At 40.6% G+C, this 16813-nt stretch overlaps 2 protein-coding genes across 2 annotated transcripts; both read right to left on the bottom strand.

The window, feature by feature from the left end:
• Positions 1-400: 400 nt before the first annotated feature.
• LOC143846439 (light-induced protein, chloroplastic-like) lies at positions 401-2284 on the bottom strand. The gene is made up of 3 exons (XM_077354880.1): positions 1721-2284; positions 1428-1620; positions 401-886 (listed from the first exon to the last, which is right to left on the bottom strand). The coding sequence occupies exons 1-3, from the start codon at positions 2164-2166 to the stop codon at positions 572-574; spliced, it is 954 nt and encodes a 317-aa protein (XP_077210995.1). The 5' UTR covers positions 2167-2284; the 3' UTR covers positions 401-571.
• A 2036-nt stretch (positions 2285-4320) lies between these two features.
• LOC143846981 (plastid-lipid-associated protein, chloroplastic-like) lies at positions 4321-7250 on the bottom strand. Its single transcript, XM_077355621.1, has 3 exons — positions 6661-7250; positions 6049-6241; positions 4321-4815 (listed from the first exon to the last, which is right to left on the bottom strand). Exons 1-3 carry the CDS (start codon positions 7104-7106, stop codon positions 4510-4512), a joined length of 945 nt encoding a protein of 314 aa, XP_077211736.1. The 5' UTR covers positions 7107-7250; the 3' UTR covers positions 4321-4509.
• Positions 7251-16813: the final 9563 nt, after the last annotated feature.

The following is a 16813-nucleotide window of genomic DNA, read 5'->3' as shown; positions in this document are numbered from 1 at the left end:
GTATTTTGGCTTGGTTTTAGAGGCAAGGTGGCATGTCCTCTTGCACTTCTTTCATTTCTAAAAAGAAGGGCGGCCCAGTGCACGAGGCTCCCGCCATTGCGGGTCTGGGGAGGACTAAGGCTGCAGAGGGCTAGATGCACGCAACCTTAACCCTGCTTTGCAGATAGGCTGTTTCCGTGACTTGAACCCGTGACCACCAGATCACAATGGAGCAATTTACCGTTGCACCAAGGCTCGCCCTCTACTTCTTTCATTTCTATCAATAAAAAAAATCAGGTGCCACCATGGGTTTGTAGATGAATTCTGGCGGAAAAAAAAACTCTCAAGATCTGATTTTCATTGATATAGCTTGACCAGGTTCTACATCTAATGGTATGAAATATTGAGAGCTACAGAATAGTTTATAATCAAGCTGAAGTTACTTAATTCAAACAAATCAAGCAGAGTACAAAATTTAATTTGGAGGCATATGGAAGCAGAATAATACATTATTATGATGTTTGAATGCTTCAAGTCTTATTTCAAAGATCTTATACATTTATCCCAGATAAGTAACATTATGGGTGTGTGTTTAGGGAGTCAAGAGCGAGCTACCTTCCTTGACAAGCACGAAAATGCTGCCCCCATCTCCTCTGGAAATTCGCAGCTCTTCGTCGAGATAAGTAGTGAGCAGCCACGACTGAGCATTTGTGCCGGTGATGGGAATCTTCAAGGGCGGCTGGCTGGAGATGGTCTTGGCCACGGACGAAGCTGTGTCTTGAATGGAAGAGACTATGCCTTTGAGGGGAGAGAGGTCGATTTTTTGGCCAAGGAACTCAACATTCTCAGGCAGGACGATGGAGTCCGTCAATTGGGGCGTGCCTATAATCCCTTCTTCAAACTTGATCTGTAAACTCACCCAGTATAATTTTCGTTAATCATGGTATGTTTTGGAGTTGGTAGGAAAATTCGGAAAAAAAAAAATTTCATATGTTTTTCTGTTCAGAACATGTATCTGTCAAACAACCAAACAGTCCAAAAGCTCAAGGCCACAAACGATTTTGAGTGCAAAACCAATTATTGGGGTCGGTGGTACACCTGGATTTTGTTGGGTTTTGAACCCAGGAGGTGCTACAAGGCAATAGCTCTTTCTTTTTTTGGTAGCTAAAATGTGACTGTGATTGAACCTCCGACCTCTAGGTTGAACAACAGAGCCTTGACCATTTAATTAGAGGCTCAATTCCCAAGTTTTTTTTTGTTTGGTAAGCTGAGATTCAACTTGTGACCTCAAGGTTGAGATACAAAGCCTCAACCATTGAGCTACAACCATTAAGCTACAGGCCCGACCCCGAAAAAACCAATAGCTCTTTACATGTGAAAAAGCTTAAGCGTGTTATTCAATCATTTATATTTCAACAGTATCATATAAAAATAAATAAGATACAGACCTGAACTCGCTTAGGACTGCGGACTTCAAACTTGGCATTGGTGCTCAACGAAGTAGTAGCCAAAGGCCCCGCGAACTTAACGGAATTCTGCACTGTAAAATTCTCCGAATCAATACTCTGCGAGATTTCCTCCACCTTCACCAGTGGCACATTCCTCCCCAACAGTGGAAACAGGCCCGAGAACGAAGTGTACCTAAATCAATAAAAGCACACCCAAATCAACAAAACACCCGCAAAAATATCATTCATGAATCATTCCAATCAATTAAAAAAAACCCAAATCAACTCCTTACGCTAGAATCCATTTTCCATTGAGAAGAGTCAAGGCCTCTGTAGGAGCAGGGGTAGGGTTCTTAGCCTCGAGCTGAGTAATAAGCTCAACGATCTCAGCCCTTGTTTCGCTACTCGCTTTCAAACCCCGATCTGTACCGTACAATGAATCGATTAGGGCTCTTTTGAGCTTATCAATCTCGGTGGGTTCCACAACCTCTTCTGCCTCAGCCACGGCCGTATATCCACCCGATTCTTGGTTGGGTTCTGGGCCCCACTCGTCCTCAACGGCTCGGATCGTCGGTATCGAATTACGTCTTCCCACGATTGAAAATCTCAACCGTTCAGTTTCATTCTTCTTTGAGAAAACCCCAATTGTGATGGCAGGAGAAAGAGATGGGTTCTTGAGAGATTGATGTGAAGTTACGGAGAGCGTCTTGAAGGGATTGAGAGACGAAATTCCGGCCATATCTCTGTGAGATTTGTGATATGAAAAGGATTTCTTTTGTATGGTTGAGGTTTTGGGTGTGAGGTTTGGGGAAAAGAAAACGTGAGAGAAATACGGGTTGGATATGGAATACGTATGCTTCAACACCGACTCCATTTTATGGAGTAAATTGACTTTAGTGTCATAAGCAGATGATTTTTTTTCGCCCTCAATAGGATAATGCGCCCCCCCTTTTAACCTGAATTGTTGGCAGACTTTATATGCCACGTTTGGATACCTCATGCTTTTGTATTTGGATTTGGATTTGGATTTGGATACCTCATCAATCATCCTTATGCTCATGTTGAAAGAGGTACGGAAGGACGTCTTGCTGCTGCAGCAAGGCCGAGGAGCAACGAGGGTAAAGGTAATTGTTACAAATATAGATTTTCAAATAATGTTTCGCAGAAAGATTTGAAAATAAGATTTTTTTTTTCAGTGTTTTATCTGACTTGGAAATCGAAGGACCTGATTAAGTTTTAAATCTGCTAATGTGAGAAATCCAAATCTAAATCTTGTGAGTATCCAAACGGGGCCTTATAAATGTATTTTGACGTCCAATCATGTTAAAAGTGGGGCGCAATATCCCACAGGGGGCGAAAAAAAATTTCTCACCTATTTTAAATGTTTTCTAGTATTAAAATTGGAATCAATATCCAGCCACTCTATTTTCGACACGTTGTCCAAAGACAGGGCCTGCTTTTGTCTGTTTCTTCCGATTTTCCTAAGTTTTAGAAATTATTCCATGGTCGCTCGTGTATATGCGGACACACTAGGATAGTAGGGCCCGTTTCACACCAAACATATTGGAGGGAGAAGATTTTTGAGGAGGGACCTATCTACAGCGTCACAGACTAATAAATGAATGGTTTAGATCAGCATAATAGGTGGGGCCCACTTTACTTTTTTGGCATGGCCAGTTTTTGTACTTCTCGAGCCTACTAGTTGGTAGTACTAAAAAATCATAAACATTCAACTACTTTCTCGGCCCCTACCCAACCCAAGAAACCTATTTTTCCAACGCAACCCGACCCAACTCGAGGAACAATTTCATCAACGCAACCCGACCCAACTCAACCCAACCCGGCCCGACCCGATTTCCATATTGAATCGTGTTTAGACCATCTAAATATGTTGGCCCACTTGTACTTCTGCTGCCAATATTTTTCCTCAGAAAAATATGCATGGATGTCATATAATTCACCTAAAACACTAATGGATCCAAAAAACAAGTCGGAAATAAAGGGTAAAAGCCTGAAAGTCTAAAACCATAAAAGTATTAACTATTTTTTTTTTTTTTTTGAAATGGTTAAAAGTATTAACTATTAAAAGTCTAAAACTGTAATTATTACTAAATTTTGACAAATAAAAAAAACTTAGCAGAAAATGGTCGGGTTCCGGATCGGGTTGCCCGGTACCCCAACCCGACCTAACCGGATTTTTAGTCGGGTTATAAATTCCCAACCCGCAACCCAACCTGAAAAAATTAAACCCAATCCGCCCAAATATTGGGTTGAACCCCCCAAGTTGCACCCCTAGTCTCTACATTTATTATTAGGCATTTTTAAGACTCCCAATTTTTCTGAAATGAGAGGAAAATTTACATTTTGGAAATGATTTTTTTGGCACAACCTACTTACGTTGTTGCCCATCACATGGACAGTTTGGATCATCCTATGATGTGGTCCGTACCTTAATTTTCAAAATACGGGACTATAAGGGCTTACACCATATAAAATCTCAAATTTCGACATCTTGAACATCCAATTAATTTTGGAGGGTTCTTGCCACATGGATACAGGCACAATTCTAAAAGGCTCCCATTCTCATTGGCATAAGATTTGTTTTACAAACATTTTACTTCCTTGTCCTGAGAACATAGAAAAACTATGCGAGCGAAAGTATGACGTAAGCGACAAAAGAAATTTCCAAACCTGATCTAGATATGAAAGTTTATGATCATATCTGAAAATTCATGCGAAATGCATAGGATTTTCTTGTATTTCTTTCATTTCTATCAATAAAAATTCAGGTGCCATCTTGGGTTCGTAGATAAATTCCAGGCTAAAAAAATAAACTCAAGATTCTGATCCTCATTGATATAGTTCTACATATAATGCTATGATGAGGCAAATATTGAGAGGGACAAAATAATTAAGGATCAAGCTGAAGGATCTTAATTCAAACAAATCAAGCATACTACAAATTTTAATTTTGAGGCATATAGAAGCAGAATAATACATTATTATGGTGTTTGAATGCTTCAAGTCTTATTTCAAAGATCTTATACAGTCATCCCAGATTAGTAAGATTATTGGTATGTGTTTATGGTGTCAAGAGCGAGCTACCTTCCTTGACAAGAGCAAAAATGCTGCCCCCATCTCCTCTGGAAATTCGCAGGTCTTCATCTAGATACGTAGTGACCAACCACGACTCAGCGGTGATGTTGGTGATGGGGATCTTCAACGGTGGCTGGCTGGAGATGGTCTTGGCCACGGATGAAGCCGTGTCTTGAATGGAAGAGACTATGCCTTCGAGAGGAGAGAGGTCTAAATTTTGCCCTAGGAGCTCAACTTTCTCCGGTAGGCCCGTCAACTGGGGTGTGCCTATAATCCCTTCTTCGAACTTGATCTAAAAACTCACACAATATGTTTTTGTTATACATGGGAAGTATTGGAGTTGGTGGGAAATTTGGAAAAAAAAAATTGCATATTATTTCATATTCACAACATGAATATGTGAAACAACCAATTACTCCGAAAGCTTAAGTTGTTAGAGCAGTGTTATTTAATCATTTATACTTTAACACTCCCTCGTGAGTAGCCCCCTTTTTTTGAGTAATTGTTTGCTTCACATGGTATCAGAGCCAAAGGTCATATGTTCAAAACTCCTTGATATTAAAAATCCACATCTAACGGCCAACTCAAAAGTGGGACCGCATGTGACATGCGTAGGCCAACCCTAAAAAGAGGGGCCACACGTGGGGGAGAGTGATAAAGTATAAAAGAATAATAAAGCCATATCTCCAACAGCTTAAGCTTTTGGAGTAATTTGTTGTTTCACAATAACTAATTACTCCATAATCTTAAGGTGTTAGAGCTGTTGTTCATTTATACTTTAACACTCTTCGCATATGGCCCCACTTTTTTGGGTTTTTCAACCCATGACATGATGATACCATATGAAATAACCAAGCTACGAGGCAATAACTCTGATAAAATGTGAAAAAACTAAAGACTCCATAAGCTTATAAGAAGTGTACTAGTTAAAACTTCTTTCTTACTTGATCTTATACAGGACATGTACATATATAAAGAATACATCCTTGGATTCTATCTTTAGGATCATGACAAAAGGCAAGTTAATTACAGCCTTGAATCTTATGTGTTTTCCTATTTAGCTAGAATCTAGAATCTTCTTTTCCTATTATATAAGATACAGATGAGCAAGTATACACAACCTAAATGGAAATAATCCTAAGATTAGGATTCATGACTTTAGGAATTTCCTAATAGTTAGCGCTTGTGTTATTTAATCATTTATACTTTAACACCCCCTTTGTGTTTTGGCTCCTCTTTCTTGGGGTTATGAGGCGATAGCACTGATACCATGTGGAAGAACCAATTACTCAATAAGCTTAGGCCCTGTTCGTTTAAGATTATGACAACCGATTGTAAGCCCCAAACCAATTAATTGACACAGAATTATATTTAATGTTGAGTCCAATAATCAGTTTGGGCCCCACAATCGGTTGGCATAATCTTAGACGAACAAAGGCCCTTTTCGTTTCAGATTGTGGCAACTGATGGTGAGGGCCCCAACCGATTATTGGCTTAAAATTAAACAAAGGAAGAAGACACAGACCTGAACCCGCTGAGGACTGCGGACTTCAAATTTGGCGTTGGTACTCAACGAAGTAGTGGCCAAAGGTCCGGAAAACCGAACCGAATTCTGCATGGTCAAATTCTCCAAGTCGATACTTTGCGAGATTTCCTCCACATTCACAAGCGGCACATTTGTCCCCAACAACGGGAAGAGGGCCGATAACGATGTGTACCTAAATCAACAACGGCACCCCCCAAATCAGAAGACACCAAAATTTTTCAAATTTTCATTCATCAAAATTTGATATATTCCACATTCATAAGAGTGCATCTATGTTTCTGCTTTATGAATAGAGGAAAGTGTTTCTACGCACGTGCGCTAGGTGCTCCCTGTGCATAAGTGGCTTAAAAAGCCACCGATTGGTTCGTATGGCTGGTCCACAAAAAAGCGACCAATCGGTGGCTTTTTAAGCCACTTGTGCGCAGGGAGCTCCCGCACGTGCGCAAAAACACTTTTCTCTTATGAATATGATATTTTCTGGGCATTTCTACTAATATCAAGTCTTATTGCTATTTTAGCATTTCTATGTAAAATTTGTTTTTTGTTCTTCCAAGGAAATGGAGGGAAAACCCAAATCAAGTCCTTAATTACACTAGAATCCATTTGCCGTTGAGAAGAATCAAGGCCTCAGTGGGAGCAGGCGTAGGATTCTTGGCCTCGAGCTTAGTAATGAGCTCCACGATCTCAGCCGTTGTTTCACTGCTCGCCTTCAAACCACGATCCGTACCGTACGATGAATCAATCAGGGCCCGCTTTAGCCTATCAATCTCACTGGGCTCCACACCCACTTCTGCCTCCACCACGGCTGTATATCCGACGGTCTCCACTTTGGGCCCTGGGCCCCGCTCGTCCTCGATGGCCCAGATTTTCCCTATGCCATTCCGTCTTCCCACGATCGAAAATCTCAACCGTTCATTTCCTTTCTTCGTCGAGAAAGCCCGAATCGTGTTAGCCGGAGAAAGGGACGGGTTCTTGAGGGATTGATGGGGAGTCATAGAGAGTGTCTTGAAGGCACTGAAAGACGAAATTCCAGCCATCTCTCTAGAATTTCTGATAGAAAAAAAGATAGAGAAAGGGTTTTGTAGAGTTGGGGTTTTGATTGTTAGGTTTAAGGAAGCGAAAACGTGAGAGAAATGTAGGGTGGTGAATTGGTGATGGAAGAGTTTTTATAAGGTGAGAGATATGTAGACGTGAGTGAGAGAATACGTGACCGAGTCCGTTTTACGTTGTGGCCCATCAAATGGGCGGTTTGGATCATAGGATCTTATGGTGTGGGCTGTACGGTCCATTTTGAAGATGAATTCATCCTAGAATGGGGTGAATTTATTACTGCGCTATTAAAATTGGAATCACTCTCCACCACCCACTCCATTTTCAACACCTCGTCGGTAGACTAAAGAGGCTGCTTTTGTCTGCTTCTTCCGATTTCAATATTTTGAGTAAAAACATTGAGAAACTATAGTGGTGGTCGCGTATGTGTAAGTTTAGATAGAAGCGCAGTAGGGCCTATCTATTTGTCTAAAGCATCCATGTTGTTAGATTTAGGAGATTAGATTTTGATGGGGTCCAAAATATGCAACCAATCGGCTGTTGACACGTGGCCCTCACAGGGACCACTGCAAAGCCCACACCTGTCCCCTGCTAGGTATGCTGCCTAGACCAATCAGGGACTTCCACCTGCCCTTACTAGGCATGAAACCTGATCCAGTCAGGTGCTACCACCTGTCCTGGACAGGTGGCTCAGAATCACTATAAATAGCCTTCACTTGTGCTAAGGTGAGGGTTCTGAAATCTGAAAATCAAAACCCTAAGCTTTTGCTCTGACATTGCTCTGCACTCCTGCTCATACTGACTTGAGTGTCGAAGCGCCCGTCCGGAGCACCACTCCGGGTTGGTCGTCTGACCCTTTGTCTTCTTGCCTGTGCTCTTGTGCAGCGCAGGACTCCATCAGCCCTTCAGGCCCAGATAAGCCCTTCAGGCCCAGCTCAGATCAGCCCTTCAGGTCCAAATCAGCCCTTCAGGCCCAGCCCAGATCAGCCCTCCAGGCCCAGATCAGCCTTTCCGGCCCTACCATAACCTGTTACCAATTTTAGACCAAACAGATTTGATGGGATTTGATTAAGTTTAAAGATTAAGCAAGCTAAATGGGGTAATTAGGTAAGATTAGCACGTTTCCATTCACGAGGTGGCTGGTCTGATGTGCAACAGACCCCATTTGCGATGGAGATTAGCAAATCCCTTCATATTTATATCTTTCCTCAATCAATGTTTTTTCTTTCTATATTTATCATCTGACTGTTCTATCTTGATCTTGTGGCCCACATCATCCACGGGAAGCCTGATCTTGTCATCTTCACTACCTGCCCGATCTTATCTTCACCAATTTCTTTAAGAGGCAACTTGCTGCCGACGCTAACCTGTCCATGTTTTCTGGCAAAGGGACGAAATGGTTTTGAAGGTGTGGTAAAAATATCTAGTTTGAGATGGGATAGGAACTAGTTTTTTCAACCCGTACCTCTCAATGTTTTCAAATTCCAAGGGAATCATGTCCTTCCCCACGAGTATCTCTCGCTTGCAAAAAAGCAATGACTACATTGAAAGAAATAAAAGTTTCTTCCCGCAAAATCCTCTTGCCATAAAACCCATCTCTACTTACTGGTGAAACTCGGCCTCCAATGTGCTAATTGTACTAATTGTGATTATTCTCCCTCAAAAGCCATACAACATCTACATTATATAGAAATTAGGGAAAGCAAAATATGGAATCAGAAATTAACAGAATAGAAAAAAGGAAATAAGGAAATCCTACTCTAATATGGAAATAACATAAATAAAGAAGACAACTTAAAGTTGGAAAAGTAATTCTAGCATTCCCCCGCCCATAATTTTAACCTTGTCCTCAAGGCTGATTATCCTCATCATCGTCGTCCGAATGGCTAGCTGGCTCGATCATCAAAAACTGTTTTTGTCTGCAACGATGACCCTTATGACACTTCGCATCACAGTGCCAACATAGACCCTTAGCCGTTCGGTCCTTGAGTTCCTCTTCCGACAATCGCTTCACATGCATGTTACGACTCGTGGATTCAATGGGACCTTCTTGAAGAAGATCGGGAGGTCGGCCATTAAAGCCTTCATACGAACGTCGACTATCTCCATTTAGTCTTTCCTTCTGCAATCGCGCATAAAAGATAGCCATCGTCATCGTGTGGAGACGATACATCTTGACTTCCCACCTAATATCCGTAAGGAGTCCTGCGACAAACATCATATCCAATTGTGGCTCCAATGAGTCTCTGGCTCGGTTTTGAGAGTCCTTCAAAGCGACCTTGATACTCCAAGACAGTTGTTGTTTGCCGTATTTTTGCTAGCTCGTCATGGACATCTTCGTACCCAGATGGTCCAAAATAAACTAATAGACCCTCTACGAATTCCTTCCAAGTAGGAATTCCATGACAAGTTGCTTAAAACCAGTCATATCATTGAGTAGCATCTCCCTTGAGATTGATAGAAGCGATTGCGACCCTAAGAACCTCTGTTGTCTGATGGAATCGAAAATAATGCTCCACTCGGGACATCCAGCCAATCGGATCGCTACCATCCCACCATGGAAGAAACTTTTTAATGGGAAGAAACTTTTTATCCCTATCAATATACATTTCGCCACCTCGATTATCATGTTCATTGATTCGACGATCACAGAAGTTTGTAGTGCCTTGTTCAGACTGATCCTTGTGCACAATGGTAGATTCTGACACAAGATCAGGTCTCTCTCGGGTGGCCATCGTTGGTGGAGGATTGGGATTCTGCGAGATCATTCTCTAAACATCTTCATTATATTCTCTTCAAGGGATTGGATTCTCGATTCGATCTTTGCCTCAACGGCTTGGATTCGTGCTTCGATCTGTGCTTCGATTCGGACATCCCATCATCCAACTTTGTTTCAAAGGCAAGTTCTTCTGGGGACAACCCTTTCTTGTTTCCTGTAGCCATGGAATAAGCCTTTAAATCCTTGATACCAATCTCGTTCTTTTGACGGCGAGTAAGAGGCATCCACCAGTAAACTGCTCTGATACCAACTTGATAGAACACCGTTCTATCAGGAAAGAAAATTGGTAAGAAGATGATAGAGAAAAGGGAAAGAATGAGCTAGTTCGAGGAAACTCAGACCCCCAATGAGTTAATTCAAGGAAACTCAGCCTCCAATATGCTAATTGCATTAATTGTGATTATTCCTCCCTCAAAAGCCATACGGCATCTACATTGTAAAAAAATTAGGGAAATTAAATATGGAAACAGAAATCAGCAGAATAGAAAATAGGAAATAAGGAAATCATACTCTAATATGGAAATAACTTAAATAAAGAAGACAACCTAAATTAGGAAAACTAAATCTAACACTCATTTCTTTAATTTTCTTTTGTTCCTTTCTTTTTTAATCATTTCCTATTTCAGTTGAGGTACCTTACTTAAGTGTGTGCCTGAAATAATTCCTCTGCTTAGTTAAGGTGCATCAGTTCCCATGCTTAAGAGAGTAGTTTTAAATTCCATGAGGATCGATAGTCGACCCATTACCCATTTCTTGCACATTCCGACATTGGTCTATAGTGACCATTTCCTATTCACCCATCAAGGCTTAGTCTTATGTTGCCCATTGAGGCTATGATCTATTATGATCAATCTCTTCGCGGCACAACAAGAGGCGTTTTTTCGGCAATCAGTATCCACAATCATCAACTGAGACTCGACAACAACACCGAGGAATATTCATCATCAAATTTTGGCAACGCGCTTCAAATCAAAGGATAATATTTTTTTTCCTTTTTTTTTTTTTTTGATCGGTAGGATAATATTTTCTTATGGGGAATTCTAATGGAAAGTTTCATTTGGGAATTTTATTGTAATCAAATGTATGTTGATACGTTAGAGGGGGGATGTTAGAATTTGTTAGATTTAGGAGATTAGATTTGCACCCCGATGAAAAAGGTATACAACAAAAAGGTATTATTTTAAAAAAAAAAAAGGAGATTAGATTTGATGGGATTTGATTAAGGTGCAAGATTAAACAACAGGCTAAATTGGGTAATTAGGTTAGATTAGCATGTTTCCTCAATCAATGATTATATTTCTATGTATATCATTTGAGTGTTTTATAAAAACACTCCTTAAACATACTGTAAATTATCCAAGAATAATAGACATCTCTTTATTTTGTCAAATATATTGGCGGGAGAATATTTTTAGTGAGTGGCCTATCTGCAGCAACACGGACTAATAAATGAATGGTTTAGATCGACCTAATGGGTCAAGGTGGCAAACGGGCCGTGCCGGCCAGCGGCCCGGCGAGGCACGGCACGGATAGCTACAATGACGCGGCCGTGCCGGGCTTTGTTTGGCGGCACGGCATGGCCCGTTTGCCAAGTTACGACACGCCCGGCACAGCATGGCCCGCGAGCCCGGATGCCCCCTTTAAAAATGTTTTTTTTTAAATAAAAAAAAACCCTAGAATACCCCCCAAAAGGTGTTTCAAACAGCTAGTTTGGGGGGTATTCTCGTCCAAAACTTATATCTTTCATAAAATCTTGAAAATACCCCCTCCAACAATTTTATTACAAGGATATTTTAGTACTTATGTTTCTCATCCCTTTGACACATGGCACAAGTTTATTGCATAGTTTTATCCAAAAGTGATTAGTATTTTCCTATAGCAACCCTATTGAATTTTTTATATAAAGATGGGAGGTCTCAAAGAAAAATTTATTCAAAATTAAGGTATTCATTCTGAGTTGGTTGCCCCACGGCACGTTTGCCACCTTGAAATTGTGGGCCTATGAATAGATTGAACTGAAGAGAATGGTAATGTGAAATTACCATGTGAACCCATCGTGATTATAATATTGGTTCATTGGTGTCTACACCTACCTTAGTTAAGATATGGATGGGTTAGTGTAAACCTGTCACTTTAGATTAAAATAATTATTAGATAAACACTTTCCCATTAGATAATTACTAAAAAAGGGATATATATATATATATATCACTTTCCCAACTAAAACTCATAAGTTTACACGATATACATGTAATATGGTGTAAGCCCGTATAGTAAAGTATTTTTCAAAAAGTATAAGGCTTACCCCATAGGATGATCCGAGCCATCCATTTGATGGGCCGCATATTTACCCCAAAAATTATTTTCAATTGATGACCCGAACCCTTAGATCTATGGAGGTTTCCATAGTATGCAGTTCCACTATAGATTGTAGGGCTAGGATCCAAGAATTTTTTATTTTTTTTGGATATTTAAGTCCTTTGGTTGAAAAATGTGATTGAACGGGCCGGCCCGGCCTGCACGGTGTGCTGCGGGCCGTGCTCGTCTTGGAGAAAATCGGCCCGGCACCGCACGGCCCGTGAACCCTTCCGTGCCGTGCCCGGCAGTGGGCCCTTCCGGGCCTGATTTTTCCGTGCCGGCACGACCCGTTTGCCACCTTGACTAATGGGTGGGCCCACAATACTGTTCTGGCATAGCCATTTTTTGTACTTGTCGAGCCTACTAAAGTTGGTGGTCCCCCCATCTGCCGCCTGTAAAATTTGTTGTTTTCCGAAAGAAAATAGAAGTATCCTGTAAGGACGAGATGTGAAGATATTTTTTGTCCTTTCGTTATCTATGTTGACCAAAAATAAATAAAAAATCATAGGAATTCAGCTATGAGATTTTAAGATATTTTTTGCCCTTTCGTTATCTACGTTGACAAAAAAATCAGAGGAACTCAGCCTTTAATTATATGGGTTTTTTAACACTATTTTCAACAACTCTTTTGTCCATGAGAGGAAAATTTTCAACAATTTTTTAGATATCGAAGATGTCACATGTTTTGGGAGGGTTCTTACAAGCATCATTCTCAAAGACTCCCTTTCTTATTCGCATAACATGAGTACAAATAATAAGGGTGCAATTCGGGTCCATTTTTGGGAATTCGAGTTGAGCTTTTACCTTAAAATCGGACCGGGATCGGGTTGATTGTCGTTCATTTTTTAGCAAAAGCTCAACCTGACCAGACCCAAGTTGCACCCCTAACAAATCAGTAGGACGCCATCTGAATGTTAGAAGTGAAAAGGTACATGCAACATGTCATTTCAGAATTAAAACGCACTTTGTATGTCATTTACACTTTTTTGTAACTAGTAAAATATGCACGTGCCACTAAGGTATTTTACAATTTGTTTATTTCAATATTTATTAATGAATTAGTATAACTTTTTAAAAATATTGTTCAATATTACTACGTAATTATTGTTAATTTCAGAATAAATTTTATATTAGAATAATCAAAAAAATGGCAACATGATCAATTAGTAGAAGAAACAGGGAAAAATTTTCTTTGAAAGAACAAATAAACTTCTCTGATTTATTGGAGGAAGAAATAAATGTTGTGGGGTGGCATGGATCGAATGTTTGCCTGAAACTAAGTTTTTCCAGAGGCTCCCTTCAATTCAGCATTCTTCTTGAAAGAAAGAGGATACTTTTTTGCAAGGAGGAGAGTGTGTTTGAGAGGCAGAGAAATAAGACTGTAAACGTATCATATACATATCACAAACCTAAGCAAATCTGCATCAAGTTTCGAATCTATAAAAAATCAAATCATAATGATAGTTCCAACAGAACCTAATTCTATCATTTCAGCAACCTATCAACATGCAATTCTCCAATTGCCAGCTTCCACCACCAAGCAAGATCTCGCTATCTAGCGGTTTCTAAGAACCAAAGAACAAAAGGCATGATAATAATCTCCAAACCCTATTTCAAAACATCAGCAGAACACGCACAACTCTTCCCGAAGCTTTTGATCCATCGGAGAGACTGGGCTCTTAGTAACAATTTTACCTACTAAGATTGATTAAAATAAAATGTAAATCAATTTAGAATAGATATTATACAGTCTATACATATTTTCTTTTGAAAACCATAAGCACCTGATCAGGATTTCCGACTAAGAAATAAAAAAATATACAGAAATAAGAATTCCCACAAATAACATGGCAAATGGCAGGGACATTGCAGCAGTGAAATGGCGAAAGTACCCTAGACAAATCCGACTTAGTGAAACGGCAGGGACATTGCAGCATTGAAGGCAAGGGCCCCGTGCGATGCAAGGGCCCCGTGCGATGCAAGGGCCCCGTGCATCGACAAAGAATTGTACAGACCAAGTCATAGGTTGATCCAAACCGTCCATGTGATGGAACACAACATAAATAGGTTGTGCCCGTAAAATCATATCCATAGGCTGATCCTAGCCCTCCAATCTATAGAGGTTTCCATAATTGTTGTTTCTCTTAAGGTGCCCGGAATTCGTCAATATTTTTACAGGTGTCCTGCATTCGTAATATCAAACTTTCCGTAATTTGACCCTCACATAGTAAATAAGGAAAAGTAGTTTTTTCGTCATCATTAGGGGTGTAACTCGGGTCGGGTTGAGGCCAACCCAAGGAACCCATTTTTCCAACCCAACCCGACCCAACCCGGTGTCCAACCCGGCTGGGTTCAACTCGACCCAACCCGATTTCCAATTCGGGCTGGGTTGGGTTGGGTTGACCCAATTTGATATGGTACCAATTGTTGACCACCTCAACTGAAGCCTGGTTGTTTTGGATTTTGGGAACCAATAGTGAGTCACCAATAATCAGTTTTTAACTCACAATCGGTTCTCAAAATCCAAAACAAACAGGGACTAACAATTAACAAAGGGAAATGTTATCCGCAGTACTATATTTTGATGATCACAGTCCTCACTTGATTAAAGTACGGTATGGCCTGCACCATAGGATTATCCAAACCGTCCATTGTGAACTGTGGAAACTATTTCAATGTTGAAAAAGAAAAACACATATACATAACTTCTTCAGATGGAACCCAAATTCGGGTTTCGGGTCGGGTCGGGTCAGGTTGCCCGACAACCGAACCCGACCCAACCTGATTACCAATTCGGGTTGATTTTTCCCAACCCAACCCAACCCGATTTGCGAAAAATCTTAACCCGACCCAACCCAAATTCGGGTTGAACCCGACCCGCGTGGGAATATCCAAGAACATCGATGGTTTCAAATTATATATAGTGCTAATGTCCTCACGGCCATATTTTATAATGGCACTACTCACCGTATTTTGATGATCGCACTCCTCACTTTGTTAAAATGTACGTTATGGCCCGTACCATAGGATGATCCAAACCGTCCATTAGATGGGCCACTGCCTAAATAGGTTGTGCCCTAAAAATAATTTTCATAGGTTGATCCTAACCCTCTGATCTATAGATGGTTATAGGTTGACCCAAACCGTCCATGTGATGGAACACAACATCAATCGGTTGTGCCCGTAAAATCATTTCCATAGGCTGATCGTAGCCCTCCAATCGATAGAGGTTTTCATAATTGTTGTTCCTCTTCAGGTGCTCGGCATCCGTTAATATTTTGTAACTTGTCCCGAATGCGTCATATAACGTAGTTTTTTCGTCATTGTCATATGTCTATACCTCTTTTTGGTAGTTTTTTTTTGTAATTGTCATAGACAGGTACCATATGTCGGTACTTTTCGTATGCAATTGACGATTGTACCCTCAAATCATTTCCCATTACGAGAAACTTCTAGCATCAAAATGACTTAAATGCCGCCAGCTAATAGGATACAGTAGGAAGTTTTTCTAAAAAGGCAAAAAAGGAGACAGCTGGGGTCTTTTTTTTTAACTCTTGTGGAAGGGCATAAGAGAAGCGGAAATGACGAAAAAGAAGTAGTGAAAAAGGACATACTTGGGAGTTTTATGGAAATTAAGGCAGGAAAGACGCAGACGACTTTTCAGGGATTTTTCCTTTTAGTAGTACAGGATTTGCTGAATCCTAATTAGTTCATGGGACATTAAGGATGCATTATATAAAAAGTAGTGTCCAAGATCCATTTAATCCGAATGGATCATGCGATCCAATGGACCTTCCGGGTCTATTGACACCCTTACATGCATTGTACTTAATTGTGAACAGAATCAAACGGTTAGACTTTCTAATTATCTGTTTCTCATGCCATCATTCCCCTAAAAACTGTAGGTAAGAGTAATTATCAGGATCTTTATATCTTCCAAGTCATGAAGACCCGTTCTTGATATATGGTAAGTGGGCAGGGTGACTATTATATTGCTTTCTTGGTGGTAGGGTCTGCTCTATACTCGAACTATTCATTATCTTTCAAACTTGTGATTCAGTCCGGCCCATTTATGCTAAGGGCCATTTTAACCCAAGTGGGAAAATAGTCTTTCTATGACGAACAAAAAGTGCAAATGCTAAGACCACTCGCAGCTGCTTCATTATCTGTTTCGCCGGGGCCTCTTTCATAGTCCCATTGCTACAATTTCCAGGATAACAAACTTTGGAACATCCTCTGCTTCGGTGTTTGGATGAACAAAAGTTGTGATGGATTAGGGATTTTGCCTAGCATTTGGGTGCCACACCGGCAAAATCCCTTGTTTAGTTGCCAATATAGCATTGAAATCCATGGACAACTAACCATTACATGTCGGCTGATGTGTCACCCTTGTCCCCTCCCTAAGAAATCCATGCCCAAAACCACAAAAAAGGTGGAATTCTTCTCTCTCTCTCTCTCTCTCTCTCTCTCTCTCTCTCTCTCTCTCATGAAACCCAGGGGCGGAGCCACATATAGCGTGGGGGTGGCCACGGCCCCCCAATGACTTGCAAAATCCCT

The sequence above is a fragment of the Tasmannia lanceolata genome, unplaced genomic scaffold, assembly GCF_043159265.1.
Source record: "Tasmannia lanceolata isolate RefF3 unplaced genomic scaffold, GAP_Taslan_0.1 ptg000015l, whole genome shotgun sequence".
NCBI lineage: Eukaryota > Viridiplantae > Streptophyta > Magnoliopsida > Canellales > Winteraceae > Tasmannia > Tasmannia lanceolata.
Note: the sequence above shows the minus strand (reverse complement) of the source record. Positions and strands in the feature narration are given on the sequence as shown.